The sequence below is a fragment of the Coregonus lavaretus genome, assembly GCF_964263955.1.
Source record: "Coregonus lavaretus genome assembly, contig: HAP1_SCAFFOLD_1995, whole genome shotgun sequence".
NCBI classification, from domain to species: domain Eukaryota; kingdom Metazoa; phylum Chordata; class Actinopteri; order Salmoniformes; family Salmonidae; genus Coregonus; species Coregonus lavaretus.
Genome location: NW_028161453.1, coordinates 72,501 through 91,581, shown reverse-complemented (window position 1 = coordinate 91,581; position 19,081 = coordinate 72,501). Strand labels below are relative to the sequence as shown.

General features: G+C 46.7%; 1 protein-coding gene across 2 annotated transcripts in view; it reads left to right on the top strand.

Annotated features, from left to right (window-relative positions):
* Nucleotides 1–933: 933 nt before the first annotated feature.
* Nucleotides 934–19,081, top strand: part of LOC311120650 (zinc finger protein 516-like) — a gene marked incomplete at its 5' end in the record, with an annotated part of 26,048 nt that continues 7,900 nt past the window's right edge. For both annotated transcript variants that reach the window (XM_084195234.1, XM_084195233.1), the window contains 2 exons: nt 934–2,740; nt 15,361–16,707. In XM_084195234.1, coding sequence (XP_084051360.1) covers nt 934–2,740; nt 15,361–16,707 — 3,154 coding nt within the window. The remainder of the gene's footprint in view (nt 2,741–15,360; nt 16,708–19,081) is intronic.

The following is a 19,081-nucleotide window of genomic DNA, read 5'->3' as shown; positions in this document are numbered from 1 at the left end:
ACAGCTCATACACAATCATACACAGTGGCTCTCTCTGTCTAACATTTCAATAGACTTTGATATGATATCACCCCATACACACACTGAGGTGCTTACTTACATAGAAATGTACACACATGCTGCATGCTCTGACACATACCTGGAGATATGAATATGCAAATGTGTAACGGATCACTGTAGGTGAAGTGGCATGCTTTGGCTATGCTAACGCTGTCTCTTTGTTCTGTCTCTGTCTCTCGTCTCTCTCTGTCTCTCTCTCGCTCTTTCTGTATTGCCATATAACCATGTTGAACAATTCAATAAGACATAAAAGACATTTAGAAACAGTCATCAGAATTAGTGAGTACTAGATTTTATTTGATCTCTCTTTCCCTCTCTCTCAGGGTGAGGACCTGCACAGGATGTGCAGGGAGCTCATAGAAAGTGATGCAACCTGGAAGCTGCTGAAATATAAAGCCAAAGAAAAGCCAGCCAGTGAACTGAACAGGAGAGGAGACGCGGAGTAACAGTGTCTGACTATACACAGCCACAGACAGGTTGTTCATGTGTTGTCATATACCATGACTGATTCTGTCTGACACAGTGTAAGGTACCCAGAGATGTACGATTCCAGATAGTGCTGTGTAAGCTATTTTACAAAGGGCCATATAGCAGGTACAGAGACATCGACAGTGTTGGTTTCACTGACTGTCAGTGCATGGATGAAGACAGATAGATGGCATTGGATTCACTAAGAAAAGAGCGTTAGATGAACACGGCGTAAATAGCACTGGATGCAACCTTACAGTTGGCGGTGGATGCGCACAGACAGATAGCATTGGGATCGGCTGATACAGACGGAGAACGCCAGAGCTAGATGAGCTACTGCAGATAGAGCCACTGTTAGCGAGCTAGCGCAGGCAGGCAGGGAGTGGGAGTGGGAGGCGTAGCACCATGAACCCCAGAGAGAGCGGAGGAGGAGGAGTGGAGGCCATGGAGACCCAGGCGGGAGGGCTGGAGTTGGGGCAGGAGGGAGGCAAGGCCAGCCATGGAGGAGATGGAGAAGAAGGGGAAGAGGACAAGGCCTCGGCCTACGACTGCAACGTTTGTGGCCGCAGCTTCCCCTTCCAGAGCTCTCTGTCGCAACACATGCGGCGACACACAGGCGCACGCCCCTACAAGTGCCCCTACTGCGACCACCGCGCCTCCCAGAAGGGCAACCTCAAGGTCCACATCCGCAGCCACAAGCTGCGCACGCTCACTAGCCACCACCCCGAGGAGGAGGAGGGGCCAGAGGAGGAAGAGGAGGGGTCAGGTGAAGTGGGTGTGTCCGAGGGCCTGGATGGTGGAACCAGTCCGACGAAGAGCAGCTCGGCCTGTAACAGGGTTGTCAACGGAGACGCTAACACAGAAGAGGGTATAGGGAAGACGGCGGTGAGGAGCGTCAAAAGGGAGAAGTCGAGCTCTGAGCAGCGGCCATATTGCTGCCGTCTGTGCGGGTACCAGACCCAGCGCGAGGACCAACTCCTCAGTCACATCGAGAAGGTCCACATCACAGCCGACATGGAGGACGAGACTACCCCAGTGAGTCAAGAGGCAGTGGCAATGGAGGGAGAAGCAGGGACTCAGGTCACTGATGGGGCCTTCCCCTGTGAGACGTGTGGCCAGGTGTTCACACAGGCCTGGTTCCTTAAGTCCCACATGAAGAAACACGCAGGCCTCCTTGAGCACTGTTGTCGGGTGTGTGGCCGCCGCTTCAGGGAAGCCTGGTTCCTCAAGAGCCACATGAAGACCCACAATGGCTCCAAGGCCTCTGGCCGGGGGAAACCCAAGGCAGACTCCCAAGAGCCCGTGGCCACCATCAACGATGTGGCCCAAGACCCAGAGACCAATGTGACCTCCACAAGCCTTTACCAGGTTTGCTCCAAGTGTGGCAACCTGTTCCATGACCGAGAGAGCCTGAGGGCCCACGAGAAGGTCCACAGCCAGGTTAAGCAGCCGACACAGGGCCAGAGACGACCTAGCAATGACGGGGACTTTCCCGGTGCCAAGAGGTGCCTCCTGGACTACCTCAGCCTCCGGCCAGCTGCCGAAGAAAAGCCCCAGGAAGAGAAGAGTTACTTGGGCCAGAGAATCCCCGAGCTGGACCCAGTGTGTAGCTACCAGGCATGGCAGCTGGCCACGCGGGGCAGGGTTCTGGACCCTGTGGAGTCATACAGTATAAAGGCTACGGCAGCCGGAGAAGGGGATGAGGCACTGGCTGGAGGGACCGTGGTGTACGAGAAGGAGAGCAGCCGCTACATCTTGGAGGGCCAGGAGAGGGAGAGACGCTCAGGGAGACACAGCAGCGCCAGCGGGGGAGGGGGTAGTAGCCAGCACACCTCCCCCGGAGAGCGCACCCCCGAGAGCCTGAGCGACTCAGAGTACCATCCCTCCTCCCGCCAGGGCAGACGTTCCTCCTCCTCCCAGCAGAGCCAGTCCAAGTCCACCGAGTGCTTCGAGTGCGGAAAGGTGTTCCGCAGCCGCCACCAGATGATTGTGCACCAGCGAGTCCACCAGAGGCGAGACGGGGGCAGGGGTTCCGGGTCTGGAGGGGACAACAGGGCTGGGCAAGGAGGGGACCGCTGGGGATCCACCAGTGACCCCGAATCAGGCTCCCCCAGCAGGCCCAGCACCCCAGGGTACGGGAACTCACCACCAGCCTCCACCCTAGGAGAGGATGCCCCTGAGATGGGCACCGCCAACGCAGGCCCACTGGCAGGTTAGTGAATACACCTTGACTGTTATTTAAGTAATTAAAAGGTTTCTGTCAAACAACAGCAAACTCAACAGTAATTCAATTATTGTGATTATGAATCTGAATTGATGATAACAATTATGAGTTGGGCTCGGAATTTAACTGACAAAGTGAACTGACCAGGGACTCCACCAAATTCCTTACCCTAATATAAGCCCTCTCTCGTGTGAACTTAGTTGGACTAGTGAGGGGGGAATTGGGCAATATCTGAGAGGAAATGTAAACAAACCATTCTTTGACAACAGCAAGTTATTTAGCTCTGTCCTCAAAGGGCAGATTTTTGTATGCAGATTTAGAAGGATAAAAGCCAAGAGATAAGTTTCAATGTGAGGACTATGTTAAGCATGCTGTAGGAGCTCATTCCTTTTCAAGCCCTTTCAAGGCCCCTGATCTTGATGGTCTCTCACTAGCAAACATCTGTTGGTGAGATCCCTATCATTGTGAATCCATCTCGTCAACTCAGCCTCATATGGATTGGGGACATGAACCACCCTGTGGCGATAGTTGGAACTGCTCTGGATCTGTTTTTGAGTATGCTTTACATAAACAACAAGATATACTGTATCATGTCAGGTCATTATATTCTCATTTGGGTTCAAGCCACTGTTGAAAACAACAAGACTGGTGACAAAAGCAGACCAAGATTAAAAGTCAATGGGTGGTTTGATGAAAGCTTATGCTTTGAAAGTGGCATTACAATGGAGTTGGAATTTTTGGAATGCCTATAATTTCTTCACCCCTTTGAGCAATAAACACTGTAAAAAAATCTTGATTTATGATTCAAGATTGCCTGGTATGTATGTTTTGTTCTTCAGTAGGGTGCAGACAGGTATTTGAGTGGGTGTCAGTGTTAGCACTAACTTGTTGAAAATCATGTCTCTTGTTTTTATCATGTTTTCATACACAGTTAAGAATCAGAGCTTACTCTTTCACTCTCTTCCCTGGCGGTTTAGAATGTCAGAAATAGAAGTAGCTTTTCTTCTGGCTCGAGCAGTGTGCTATTTCAGCTTTTCCTGTCTCAGGAAATCCCCCCCCCCCCCCCCTTTTATCTGTGTGAATATGTTTTTGCTCTCCTTTTTTTATTTCTTTACTGTGAAAAATCTGTCTTTTTTCTCCCGCTCAGCTTTCAACATGAGAGTGTTTGAAAATTGAGCAGAGAGAAATAGAGAAATAGCATTAGAACACACAACCATAGAGCTTCACTAGACTAAAGAAAGAAAATAGCACTTGTTGCTTTTTTTGTCAACAGAAGAAAACCTTTTTCATGTCTGTTGTGAACTTCCTGTTTTGTCATACATGTGCTAAATCCTCAAACAGAAAAATGTATTTATTCAGTTAGTATGCAGAGAATGGATCTTACTTATGATATCCCTTAGGATGATATGTGCAGTAGCCTATGTATGAGAACATTAAGAATATGAACTTGTACAGTCAGAGCCATGAGTGAGTAGCCTGGTTCCAGAACTGTTAGTGCAGTATAGACAACTCAACATGTTTGGCATCACAATGACCATAGAAGTTGGCAAGAGAGCACAAACAGATCTGGGACCAGGCTAATGAGAGAGTGAGGAGATTTTAAGATCACAGCAATGGATTCTGAGTGAAGAGTGAGCATTGTTATTTCCTCCCTCATGGCAGAACTCAGGGTCATGTTCATTAGGTCACACAATGAAAAACATTTTTAAACATTCTACAACCGAAAATGAAAATGATCATTTCTTATTGGACAAGGACAGGTAGTCCCTCCCTGTTTCAGTCAGTTTATTTTCCCATTTGATGCCTAATGAACAGGACGCAGGCCGTGGCAGTGACGGCCACATTTTAGTCATTTAGCAGACTCTCTTATCAAGAGCGACTTACAGTGAGTGCATTCATCTTAAGATAGCTAGGTGGGACAACCACATATCACAGGGGGGGTCGGAGGTGGTGCTGTGGGATTACTTAAGATACTCTTTGAAGAGGTAGGGTTTCAGTTGTTTTCAGAAGCTGGGCAGGGACTCTGCTGTCCTAGTGGGAGGGCCAAGAGACCAGAGGTTTACATTTTAGTCATTTAGCAGACGCTCTTATCCAGAGCGACTTACAGGAGCAATTAGGGTTAAGTGCCTTGCTCAAGGGCACATCGACAGATTTTTCACCTAGTCGGCTTGGGGATTAGAACCAGCGACCTTTCGGTTACTGGCACAACGCTCTTAACCACTAAGCTACCTGCCGTACCATGGTCTTGTCGTGGATGCAAGCTTTGACTGGAAGCCAGTGGAGTGTGCATGGGAGAACTTGGGAAGGTTGAACACCAGGCGGGCTGCAGCATTCTGGATAAGTTGCAGGGGTTTGATGGCACAAGCGGGGAGCCCAGCCAACAGCGAGTTGCAGTAGTCCAGATGGGAGAGGACAAGTGCCTGGATTAGGACCTGTGCCGCTTCCTGTGTGGGTTAGGGTCGTACTCTACGGATGTTGTAGCGCAGGACTGCCCAACCCTGTTCCTGGAGAGCTACCGTCCTGTAGGTTTTTGCTCCAACCTTAATCTAGCACACTTGATTCTAATAATTAGCAGGTTGATAAGATGAAACAGGTTAGTAACACCTGGGGTTGGAGCGAAAACCAACAGGTAGTTCTCCAGGAACATGGTTGGGCAACCCTGTTGTAGAGCATGAACCTGCAGGAGCGAGTCACTGCTTTGACGTTTGCAGAGAACGACAGGGTGTGATGCAGGGTCTCGCCAAGGTTCTTTGCACTCTCGGAGGGGGACACCGTGGAGAGGTCTTGGAGCGGGCAGGCCTTCCCCGGGAGGAAGAGCAGCTCCGTCTTGTTGAGGTTGAGTTTGAGGTGGTGGGCCGACATCCAAGCTGAGATATCTGCCAGGCACGCAGAGATGCATTTCGCCACCTGGGTGTCAGAAGGGGAAAAGTAGTTGAGTGTCATCCGCATTACAATGATAGGAAAAATCATGTGAGGATATGACGTAGCCGAGTGACTTGGTGTATATAGAGAAGAGGAGACGGCCTAGAACCGAGCCCTGGGGGACACCAGTAGTGAGAGTACGTGGTGCAGACACAGATACTCTCCACGTCACCTGGTAGGAGCAGCCTGCCAGGTAGGATGCAATCCAAGAGTGTGTAGAGCCTGAGACGCCCAGCCCTGAGAGATTGGAGAGGAGGATCTGATGGTTCACATGTCGAAGGCAGCGGATAGACCTAGTAGGATGAGAACAGAGAGAGAGTCAGCTTTGGCAATGTGAAGAGCCTCCGTGACCCAGAGAAGAGCGGTCTCGGTTGAGTGACCCGTCGCGAAGCCTGACTGGTTGGTGTCAAAAAGATAGTTCTGAGATAGATACTGAGAGAGTTGGTCAGAGACAGTATGCTCAAGTGTTTTGGAAAAGAAAGAAGGGATACTGGTCTGTAGTTTTTTACGTCAGAGGAGTTGAGTGTGGATTTCTTGAGGAGGGGAGCGACTCAGGCCATTTTGAAGTAAGAGGGGACGCAGCCAGTGGTCAGGGATGAGTTGATGAGGGAAGTGAGGGAGAAGGCCTCCAGAGATGGTCTAGAGAAGGGAGGAGGGGATGGGGTGGAACGGGCAGGTTGTTGGGCAGCCGGACCTCACTAGTCGCAGGATTTCATTTGGAGAGAGAGGGGAGAAAGAGCTCAAGGCGTAGGGTAGTTCTGTGGGACCAGTGGACTCAATAGAGCGGATGTTGTCAACCTTCTTTTCAAAGTGGTTGACAAAGTCGTCCGCAGAGAGGGAGGAGGGGGGGGGGGGGGGGGGGGGGGAGGATTAAGGGGGGGGGAGAAGGTGGAAAGAGCCACCTCAGATCCCCTATCAGACAGTCAAGTAACAGGGCCTGGTAGGGCGTCCTCTGCCCTACCTCTACCCTCTATGTTCCACTGGCTGGTTACCTAATCCCCGCTGACGCCATCCAGCCACCCTGATCCCACTCCTGCTCCCCACGTCTCAGGGATTTGTTATTTATAGAGACTCCTAATGGACACACATTCTCTCAGAGGACACACACACACCTAGCATTCACCACCCTGCATCCCACTGCTGGCTTGCCTCTGAAGCTATGCAGGGTTGGTCCTGGGTGGGAGACCAGATGCTGCTGGAAGTGGTGTTGGAGGGGCAGTAGGAGACACTCTTTCCTCTGGTCTAAAAAAAAGATCCCAATGCCTCAGGGCAGTGATTGGGGACATTGCCCTGTGTAGGGTGCCGTCTTTCAGATGGGATGTTAAACGGGTGTCCTGACTCTCTATGGTCACTAAAGATTCCTTGGCACTTATTGTAAGAGTAGGGGTGTTAACCCCGGTGTCCTGGCTAAATTCCCAATCTCTCCCTCATACCATCATGGCCACCTAATCTTCCCCAGCTTCCAATATTGGCTCATTCATCCCCTTCCTCCCCCCTGTAACTATTCCCCAGGTTGTTGCTGTAAATGAGAATGTGTTGTCAGTCAACATACCTGGTAAAATAAATGCACTTGCACACTCACAGTTATTCACACAAACACACACACTCCCAGACTTCGCTCGAGCATGCTGACAGACAGGTGATCTGGTTGGGAGGTGAGCAGACTAAGGCCTAGTTTCAATCAGATGAAGCGTTAACCGGCAATAGCCGACACCCGCATAGCTGATGTTTTGGCGGTGTCGGAGGTGGAACTGCGTTGGAGCTGTCGAATGTGGTCATTGTCACGGATCCACACAAGTCTAGGCTATATAAAAATAATGATGTTCAAAATTTAAATCATTAAACAAAATAATAAGGATTTCTATCAGCCTAATCAGGGTGTAGATGATTAGACATTCAAGTAAACAAGGCTGCATGGCTGCAAGAGTTCTCTTAATGCAACTCTGTGCAGCCAATGGCAATGTCCGCTTTAAGGTATAACGTGAGCCTCTTGTGGATTTGACAGCTCTTATGCAGTTCCACCTCCGACACCGTCAAAGCATCAGCTATGCGGATGTTTGTTTAAAGCGGATCTGATTGAATCGGGCACTAAGTCATTCAAATCAGGGGTTCATTCAATATTTGCGGCGTTGACAATGTTGTTTATAGTTTGGAAATGTCAATGAACATGACTGGATGGCTGCAGGAGTGTGCTGCTCAGGTGATATCTTATCAGGTGATCAGGTCCATGGAGGTGAGGTGATACACTGCTGAGGAGTTGGCAAGTTGCCACCCTGTCCATCACTCTAATCATCCCTAGACAGAGACAGTATCTAAAGGCCTTTTTTACCTATGTATTTACTATCTACAGTACATACTGTACAGGAGAACATTCTCATTTTCAGGCCATTACATATGAAGTGTGGATAGGCTTTCTAAATGGCTGGGTAATGTAGGTTTAGAATTTTTCTATGGTTACTGTAGGCACTGGATATCTAGTCTCTAGTCCCACTCAATTGTTAGTCTCTCGTGACAGACTGGCGAGCACAAGCAAGATTTGGTTTGGAATGTAGTGGCTTCCTTACCAATTGACCATAGCCACTGCCCAAGCCTGAAGCGGGGTTGTTTCGGACGCATACAGTCCACATTCGGCAAAAACCAAACGGCAAAAACATTCAATAAGATCCAGCGATATGGTGCAACAACAAGGTTTATTCTTCTTATATCTAACAAAAAATGATTCTCCAGTCAACTTAAAGCATAGATTACTTGACGTGAAAAATACATAATATGGCCTGTTTGACTATATGTCTGTATGGTCAAAAGACTATACCGCTCCCGCATCTAAATTTAGCTAGGACCCCTCCCCCCGAAGGCCCAACTACCTGCCTTTATCCTATTACTAACACACTTGCCACATTACAATGAATGGGCAACAGGGGGAGACAAAAACAAAGTTACACTAATAACAAAGGAATATATCTCAATCAGGTAAATATAAATCATAAAGGTACGTACCTAATATTTCATCATATACATTCATATTTCATATATTTACACACACGTACATGGAGCTCTGTATGTTCTGTCTTTTATACAAATATGTCTGAATCGGCTCTAACACTGGGTTTCAGTTTTTACCTGTATGTCTGCAATACACGTGGAGGAGAGGAGTGTCGCTCCAGTGTCAGTCTTGATTGCCTTGACTCCCACAGAGTGCTGAGTGGGAGGGAGGGAGGGAGGGCGCAAAGGAGGGAGGGAAGGAGGGAGGGAGGTGTGCAGTTAATGGCGGACATCCCACCCAGTGTTTGTTTATGTCAGATGGATGTTATTTCCCCTAGTGGTTTCCCCTTGGCAGCAAGGCAGGTTATGGCACCGACAGCTCTATGGCAACCAGGGCTTTCCCCTCCTCAAACACACACATGCACGCACACACCACCTACTAGCACTGACTTTTCTGACAGCTACTTTATTGAGGAAAAATGCACTAACTATAAGTAGCTCTGGATAAGAGCATCTGCTAAATGACTAAAATGTCAAATGTAAAACACACACATACACAGGGACTAGCCTCCAGTTCAACCCTGGCTGGGTGTTAGCCACTGCAGTGTGTGGACAGTAGGGAAGCCAAATAAAAAGCAGATGGCAGTGGCATGTTCTAATTGAGAAGTGGAAACACAGTGGTGTGTGTGTGTGTATTTGTGTGTGTGTATTTGTGTGTGTGTGTGTCCATTTGTTTCAGTGGGCAAGGCACTGAGTGTGTGGACACATATCCTTCTTAAAGGGGCAATCTGGAGTTGCTACATCCATTTTTGTAATTAGAAATGAATGAGCGGGCCTCCCGAGTGGCACAGTGGTCTAAGGCTGGCTGTACCACTAGAGATCCTGGTTTGAATCCAGGCTCTGTCGTAGCCGGCCGCGACCGGGAGACCCATGGGGCGGCGCACAATTGGCCCAGCGTCGTCCAGGGTAGGGGAGGGAATGGCCTGCAGGGATGTAGCTCAGTTGGTAGAGCATGGCGCTTGCAACGGCAGGGTTGTGGGTTCGATTCCCACGGGGGGCCAGTATGAAAATATTTTTTTAAAATGATGTATGCACTCACTAACTGTAAGTCGCTCTGGATAAGAGCGTCTGCTAAATGACTAAAATGTAAATGAAAAATATAACTTATAAATGCCTCATGAGCTTAGTTCAACTCCGGTACCCCAGCAGAACCCAACATATAAGCTTGTTTGACTCCAATGTTTGTAAACAAAGTACATGTAAATACACACTATAGCCTCAAAACATGGTTAAAACTCTAATTTTGATATCCTGGATGGTCAGTCCTTGCATTTGAGAGTGGTTACATAGCTCCTGAGTGCCGCAGCGGTGTAAGGCACTGCATCTCAGTGCTTGAGGCGTCACTACAGACCTCCTGGTTCGAAAATCACAACCGGCTGTGATTGGGAGTCCCATAGGGCGGCACACAATTGGCACAGCGTCGTCCGGATTTGGCCGGTGTAGGCCGTCACTGTAAATAAGAATTTGTTCTTAACTGACTTGCCTAGTTAAATAAAGGTAAAAAAAATTAAATCTCCAGGGGCGGGGAGTACGCTTTGTTATTGTTTCAACTGCGATTGCCGCTTTAAGGGAACACAGGAAGTGTTACTGAACATTTGTGTGTGTTTGTGTTTCTTCCTGTATGAGGGAGAGAGAGTGAGAGGTGGTTGACAATACTCTGTAGTAGTGTGGAGGTATTTATGTTTGTGTTTGATAGATTGTGAGGGATTCTGTGTGTGTGTGGGGGGGGGGGGGGATCTGTTTTCCCAAGGTTCTGTGTCTGTTCAACTGTTTCCTGTTTCCTCTGTTCTGTGGATTCTTCTTCAGCCTCTTTCTTTTGCCTTTTTCTGTCACTCTCAAAGAGGTACAGTATATATGCCACCATGTGGCGAACATTGACAACTGCACTCTATAAACCAGTTTACAGTCATCTCTAGCAAACAGTAGAAATATACACTGAACAAAAATATAAACGCAACATGCAACAATTTGAAAGATTTGACTGAGTTTATAGTTCATATAAGGAAATCAGTCAATTTAAATAAATAAATGAGGCCCTAATCTATGGATTTCACATGACTGGGAATACAGATATACATCTTTTGGCCACAAATACTTAAAAAAAAAGTAGGGGTGTGGATCAGAAAACCAGTCAGTATCTGGTGTGACCACCATTTGCCTCATGCAGCGCGACCTCGCCAGCGTGCCAGTGGCCATCCAAGGTGAGCATTTGCCCACTCAATTTGTAAGTCGCTCTGGATAAGAGCGTCTGCTAAATGACGTAAATGTAAATGTAAGTCGCAGATGAGCTTACCTGAGACGGTTTCTGGCAGTTTGTGCAGAAATTATTTGGTTGTGCAAACCCACAGTTTCATCAGCTGTCCGGGTGGCTGGTCTAAGACGATCCCACAGGTGAAGAAGCCGGATGTGGAGGTCCTGGGCTGGTGTGGTTTCACGTTGTCTGCACTTGTGAGGGCGGTTGGATCTACTGCCAAATTCTCTAAAATGACTGCCAACAGCTCTGGTGGACATGCATGCAGTCAACATGCCAATTGCACGCTCCCTCAAAACTTGAGACATCTGTGGCATTGTGTTGTGTGACAAAACTGCACAGTTTAGAGTGGCCTTTTATTGTCTCCAGCACAAGGTGGATCTGTGTAATGATCACGCTATTTAATCAGTTTCTTGGTATGCCACACCTGTCAGGTGGATGGACTATCTTTGCAAAGGAGAAATGCTCACTAACAGGGATGTAAACAAATTTGTGCACAACATTTGAGAGAATTAAGCCTTCTGTACATATTTCTGGGATCTTTTATTTCAGCTCAAGAAACATGGGACCAACACTTTATATGTTGCGTTTGTATTTTTTTTCAGTGTAGTAATGCAGCCTATTAAATACATTAATCATGGCATCAAAAGGCAGGTATATTTTCACTTCAGTTATTCTTGTCGTGATATCATGATCATGATCATACTCATCATTAGGCCTACGAATACTTCTCACATCAGACTTAATTTCTACATCATGTTGTTAATTTCCTGATAAAAGACACTTGTTGTTTACACTCATATGTTGGAATAATCTGGAATGACACTCTTTTGTGACATGTACAGATGCACTGAATCAGATGCGAATCCCATACATTTTAGCTTATTGGAGAATCTCAATTGCATTTCCTTGACTGTTGTCCTCTCTCGTCGCCTCCTTCTCAAAACCCATTGGATAAGAAAATCAGAGGTCCCGCCCCTCTGACCTTATCCTCCAATGGATTTTGAGAAGGAGGTGAGGAGAGAGGATGTGTGAGGTATCAATTCAGATTCTCTTCATATATTGTTACGTTTGGTATAAGTTTAGTATTTAGGCCAACACTGCAACCAAGTGGTCATGAGGAAGCACAACACCCCCTTTTTCATGTAACATTTTCCAGCTGTGTTGACATGTAGAATGACTCAATTGAACTTGTCAGCTACTGAACAGTATTGATTTCAAGCATATCTCTAGGCAGATCAATGTGTTGTAGGATGTTTCATAGAACTTAGTAACACAGAATGTTTTATATAATGAATATGAATTCGGAGGACAGAAATTATTAAATATTAAAGCATTAGACCTATCACTAAAAGCTTCAGTCATACAAAAGTTATACTTAAACCCGAACTAGTTCTCAAGCAAATTAGTAAGATTGTCTCACCCAATGTTCAAGAAAGGCCTTTTCCCCTTTATTCAGATTACAACAACTCATTTGCAGTTATTTGAAAAGGAAATAATCTCCCAAATATCACTATTTCTAAAACAAGCCATAGAAAGTTGGTTGCAATTTCAATTTAATCCTCCAGAAACAACAGAACAAATATTGTGGTTAAATTCAAATATACTAATTGAGAAAAAACAGAATGTTTAAAAAAGGTATAATCTTCGTAAATGATATCATCGGTAGGACTGGTGGAGTTATGTCGCACATGCAGCTAACAAAAACATATGGAAAAGTCTGCTCTACCCAAAATTACAACCAAATAATTGCAGCCTTACCGCAAAAGTGGAAGAGGAAAGTGGAAGGGGGAGAAAGTAAGGAACTTGTCTGTCGGCCTTGCATTAAAGAACATAATTGGTTAAGGAAAACTGTGATAAATAAAAAAGTATATCAGTTTCACTTAAGGACCGAAGGATTGACAGCCGTCCCATATAGATTGCAAAATAGTTGGGAAGAGATCTTTGACGTACCGATCCCATGGCATAGTGTTTATGAACTGACACGCAAAACGACACCGGATTCAAAAATTAGAATCTTTCAATTTAAATTATTATATAAAATTCTTGCTACCAATAGAATGTTATTTATATGGGGGATACAATCTTCCCAGCTCTGCAGATTTTGCTGTGAAGAGACAGAATCATTAGATCATTTGTTTTGGTTCTGTCCATTTGTAGCTTGTTTTTGGACACAGGTCCAGGAATGGCTAAAGGATTGCAATATTTACCTGGAGCTAACCTTGCAGATAGCATTACTGGGTGATCTGAAAAGTCATAGTCAATCAATCAATAATATAATAATACTTTTAGCAACATTTTTTATTTTTAATTCACAATCTGTAGAAGCAATGAGAATAGAAAGGTTCAGAACTTTTGTAAAACATCACAGTACGGTTGAAATATATATGCCAAATAGAAATCCTATATGGATGGTGTTAAGAGATAGATGGGAGGTATTGAATAGAGTTGAAGGATGGGACTAATAACAAATAACAACAAATAATAACAAAGATAGCTAATAATGTAAGCATACTGTGTCCATAATAAGTATATAGGTTGTATGTTGGGAGCTTTTGGGAAAGAGCACAGTTAGAAAGATATGGCATATAGAAGCAAACCGGATGGACATCATGAAAATGATCGGAGAGGTTGAGAGTAGAAGAAGTTCAGGAGCAAAAAAAAAAAAAAGTATATATATATAATATAATTATTGTAAAATTAACTCTGTCCATAAGGTGTAGATAGTAAGTATAGATCGGAAGTAGAGGCCTGGGCGTTGTTGTTCACTAATTAACTCCAAGTAGGGAAAGGATGGCGGGGTTGAAAAGTAATAAAGGGGAGTATATATATAGAAAACATGGGGGATTGGAAGTGATGCAGACAATTACATTGATAGAAGATACAATCTATCTGCAATATTAAGCTGATCCATCCGCCCAAAGAAAAAAAGAAAAGAAAAGAAAAATAATAATAATAATAATAATAATAATAATAATAATAAAAAAATATATATAATAAAAAAAACACAGAATGTTCATATAATGTTTGTAGAATGCAGTGGTGTAAAGTAACTAAGTAAAAATACTTTGAAGTACCACTTAAGTTCAGAACGGAAACACCAAGTAGAAATATGTTTAACCATTTATTAAAGAATGAATAATGCAAGTCTTGGCGATATAGGCTCTGCTCCTTCAGGGTAGCTCACTGCCCAAGCAAAGCGTCAACATATAAAATGACCTACAAGCAGTCAGCGTGGCAAGCTATACAGATCCCCCAGCAGGAAAACAGAACCTAACAGGTGGAGGCTGGGGTGGTGGTGGGAGAAAAATAAGCAAAATCATATTAGCAGTAGCAGCAAGTGGCAGCAGCATATATGAGCAGAACCGGTCAGCTTAAATAGACCGCCAAATAAGGCAGGCGTGATTGTTACTAGCATCTAATTGGTGCAATCTCAGCTGATGCATCAGGTTCTGTTTCTGAACTGGCTTCGCTTTATTCATTTTTGGGGGGATCTGTACTTTACTTTACTACTTTTACTTTAACTCCACTACATTCCTAAAGTAAATATGTACTTTCTCCTCATACCATACATTTTCCCTGACGTCCAAAAGTGCTTGTTACATTTTGAATGCTCAGGCAGGAGAGCGATATGGTCCAATTCACATACCTATCAATATAACGCATTGTCATCCCTACTGCCTCTGATCTGTCAGACTCACTAAACACAAATACTGCATTTGTATTTAGTATTTAGTATTTTATTAGGATCCCCATTAGCTGCTGCCAAGGTAGTCACTACTCTTCCTGGGGTCCAAGCAGGAACAAAACAACAGATCACAACAAAACAATAGTCTTCATCATACATAAAACAATACATCACACAAGACATTGTGCACTATACAAATGTACAATAAAAAATGTGTGTGTCTCTTTGTGCCATGAGGTGTTGTTTGATCTGTTTTAAAAAATCAGATTTTACTGCTCGCTTGAGTTACCTGATGTGATAGAGAGTTCCATGTAGTCATGGCTCTATGTAGTACTGTTTGTAAATGATGTCTGAGTGTTGGAGTGTGCCCCTGGCTGTCCATAAATAAAAAAAACAAGAAAATTGTGCCATCTTGTTTGCTTAATATAATATAAAAAATTTGATGCATTTATTTTACTTTTACTCAAATATGACAATTGAGTACTTTATCCACCACTGTACTTTAGTTAATTTAAAACCAGATACTTTTAGACCTTTACTCAAGTAGTGTTTTACTGGGTGACTTTCACTTTTACTTGAGTCATTTTCTATTAATAAGGTATCTTTACTTTTATTCAAGCATGACAATTGAGTACTTTTACCACCACTGGTAGAATGCTTCAGAGAAGTAACCAAACCATCTCTGTTCTGTTTTGTTTTCCACAGACGAGAAGCCTTGTGTCTGCAGCCTGTGTGACTTTGTCAGCACAGAGTCCTCTGCCTTCCTGTCCCATCTACGTCTCCAGCACACCAGTGACGGCCGACCCATTCCCAGCCCCAGCTCTGAGAGAGGCACCCCCAAGCTGAAGAGGGCCCTCCTCCACGGGCTTGCTCAATCCACTGCCCCCCACCCTTACCTCTCTGCCCGGCCGTCGAGAGACAAACGCCCCACCGAGAGCATCTCACCCACCAACCCTCTCCATGTTGCTCCTCTGGACCTGTGTGTGAGAGCCGAGGGCCACAGGGGCCCAGCCTCCTCAGCCCTTCAGCAGAAGGGCCTGCTCAGCCACAAGTGCTCCTACTGCTCCCACTCAACGCACTACCTGGAGGTGCTGTGGATGCACCAGACCGTCGCCCATCGCATCAACAGCAGAGCCCTGGCCCCCAAATGGGCCCTCCTGAGGAATGGCTTCAAGGGCCCCCGAGAGGGCTCATCCTCCAGGAGACGCACGGGCCCTCCTCCCGCTCTGGACGGGAGTGAGTGTCCCCCGTTGCCCCCTGTGGTGCGCACACCCCGCACACGCCCCCCCTCGTTGAGCGGGGGCCAGAAGAAAGACAGCAGGGACAGGGCAGCCAGTCAACCCAGCACCTCTTCCTCCTCCTCTTCCACACGAGGGTCCTCCTCTTCTGCCTCAGGCTCCCAGAGTGTGCGGCCTCCCAGGGCAAGCAGCAGCAGACAGAGAGGGGAGGCTGTGCCAGATCAGGGCCAGCGCTCTCGCTCCAACTCCAGGCCCAGGGTGGAGATCTACCCACGGGGAGGCTCCTCGACCGGCTCCTTGGAGAAGAGCACTGCGGCCGGGGCTCCCCAGCGACCCTCAGGCCCTAGCCCCAGTGTTGGAGGAACCACCAGGCTGGTGGATAGGTACATGTTGCCTCAGGAAGGCCTGGGATTCATGCTGTCCAGCAAACATGGCCTGGCAGAGTACAGCAGAGCCAGGAGCTCGCCTCAGCCTCAGCCCAAGACCAGCAGCTCCCAGTCCCACACCCAGTCTCACCCCCAGCCCCAGGGCAGACCCAGGGCAGAGCGCCCAACCCACAACACCACCACGGCAGGCCAGGGCTATGGAGCCCCCCACTCCCAGACACATGGGAGCGCCGTCCAGGTATCCTCCAACTCCTCCTCTAACTCCTCCTCAGCCCAGCGTACAGAGGTGAAACATGAGGAGGCACAGGGGGTGGAGACACCAGAGCTGCCCATGGACATCCTGAGCTTCCTGAAGAACTGCAACTCCAATGACCTGGCGACACTCTACCATCGCTGGGGCGCCGCCAACCCCATACCGGACTCCACAGGTAAGAGCCAGGGCAGAGCTATGAAACAACCTTAGGTCCTTAAATAGCTAGGAAAATGTGTTTATTGAACTTTGCACATGAGGTGGACACAAAATAATATCAATAAAACAGAGGGAATGTCCACTCACTGTTTGCCACTCTCACAATAGATCTTTAATGACTGTAAAGTCATCCTCTGGCTATTTTTGAACTTCAGGGATACACCCTCACTCATTGTAAAGATCACAAAAAGTGAGAAGAAATTACCTTTTTTCTACCTTTAGGCCTACTATAATACTCAGATCCTCAGAGGTGTTGTTCATCTGTGTTATGTGAGCAGCCTGTCAGTGATAAGAAGGGCAGACCGTGAGAAGGGCAGACAGTGAGAAGGGAAGCAGGGATGATGATGAACATGCCTTAGGCTCATGTGTTTAGAGGAAAGGCCAGATGCCAGGAGATGTTGAGCAGACCTTTTTTGGCTCGCTGATTGACAGATCATATCACATGTGGTGGGGAGCTTCACTGGACTGGATCTACCAGCAGGACTGGCCCCTGAGGTGGTCAGCACACACACATAGGCTCAGTTGTACACACATACATACACACACACATACACACGCACATACACACACCATCTGGCAGAAGATGATTGATAGACAGACCGACTGGCCAGTCTGACAGGAGTATAAATAATGAAAGAGAGATGCATTAAAGTAGCTGTGTGTGTGCTCACCGTGTCAGAATACATGTGTGTGTAGGAGCACACAAGGTACTGTATATTGTAAAAAGGCTGTATCTGGGGCAGTGTGTATTCTATATGTAGGGGGTGATGTTATAACAGTGAAAGATGTGGCTGAACCTTCGTGGGTCTCTGTTCTGCAAGGCATATCTCTCCACTCTCCCAGTGACCTGTCAGCAACTGTTTGGGTCAGGGCTCCGGCAGATGATACAGAGAGAGTGATGATACACAGAGAGAGAGGAGAGGAGAGAGAGAGAGAGAGAGAGAGAAAGAGAGAGAGAGAGAGAGAGAGAGAGACAGAGACAGAGACAGAGACAGAGAGAGAGAGATAAAGAGATAAAGAGAGCGACAGATGTATATAAGAGAGAGAGAGAGAGAGAGAGAGAGAGAGAGAGAGAGAGAGAGAGAGAGAGAGAGAGAGAGAGAGCGAGAGAGAGAGAGAGAGGGAAACAGAGTTAGAGGGAGAGAAAGGGGTGACAGAGAGACAGAGAGAAAGAGAGGGAGACAGAGAGAAAGAGAGAGAGATAAAGAGAGCGACAGATGTATATAAAAAGAGAGAGCTATATAAAGAGAGAAAGAGAGCGACAGATATATATAAAAAGAGAGCGAGAGAGCGATAGAGAGAGATATACAGATATAAAAGGAGAGAGAGATATATAAAGAGAGAAAGAGAGCGACAGATATATATAAAAAGAGAGAAAGAGGGAGAAAGAAGGGCGGAGAGAGAGAAAGCGAAAGAGAGAGACAAAGATAGAAAGAGATAGAGGCACAGAGAGAGAGATGTAACATAACAGTTAACCCAGCAGCAGCTGCTTTAGAAATGGTCATTAACCAAAACATCCAGAATTTTCCACGTATTCTGCTGCTGCTTTCCTAAGGTCAAGTGGGCCTGCTTAAGACACCCAGCTGGCAGGCTTCTATTCCTCCCCATGTTCCAGAGGGAGAAAACAGCCTGGGAGGCAGACGTATGACATCGCTGTCACCTGTCCAGGCAGATACCGTCACGCTCGGCCTTAGCCCTTTGAGTCAGATGCTATACAGTGACCTTTTTTGAGAAAGCTAGGATGTGTGTGTGTGTGTGTTGTGTGTGTGTGTGGCGGGGGGAGGGGTGTGTGTATGTGTGCATTAGTGTGTTTAGTCCAGCTCACTTGTCTTTCATTAGTGCCTCAGAGAGAGAGAGGCTTGTGGGTCTGCCTGGATGTTTCCAGGGGACAGGCAGGGTTAGACCTGCCAGAGACACTCTCAGTCACCTCCCCTCCCCTGTCACCCATACCACCAGCGGGCACCACCAGCCCAGGTACATGCCAAGGCAGAGATGGGAACCCACCCCCTCACTCACTGCACACACCCCCAGGGCTTTTTGGCTGGCAGGGGAAGAGGTCATAGGAGGGGTTGGTAGTGGCGGTGGTGGGGAGGAAAGGGGGATATGTGACGATGGATGGACCAAGTTGGTCTCTCATCTTCCTGCTGTCTCCCTGCATCCTGCATCACCGGATGACACACTGATGCTCTTTTATATTCCCCTTCTGCACATGTACACACACATACAAATAAACAGAACACACATACTCTCTCGCTCTCTCTCTTTCTCTCTCTCTCTCGCTCTCTCTCTCTCTCAAACACACACACACCTGACATGTGACACGCGGGCTGGGC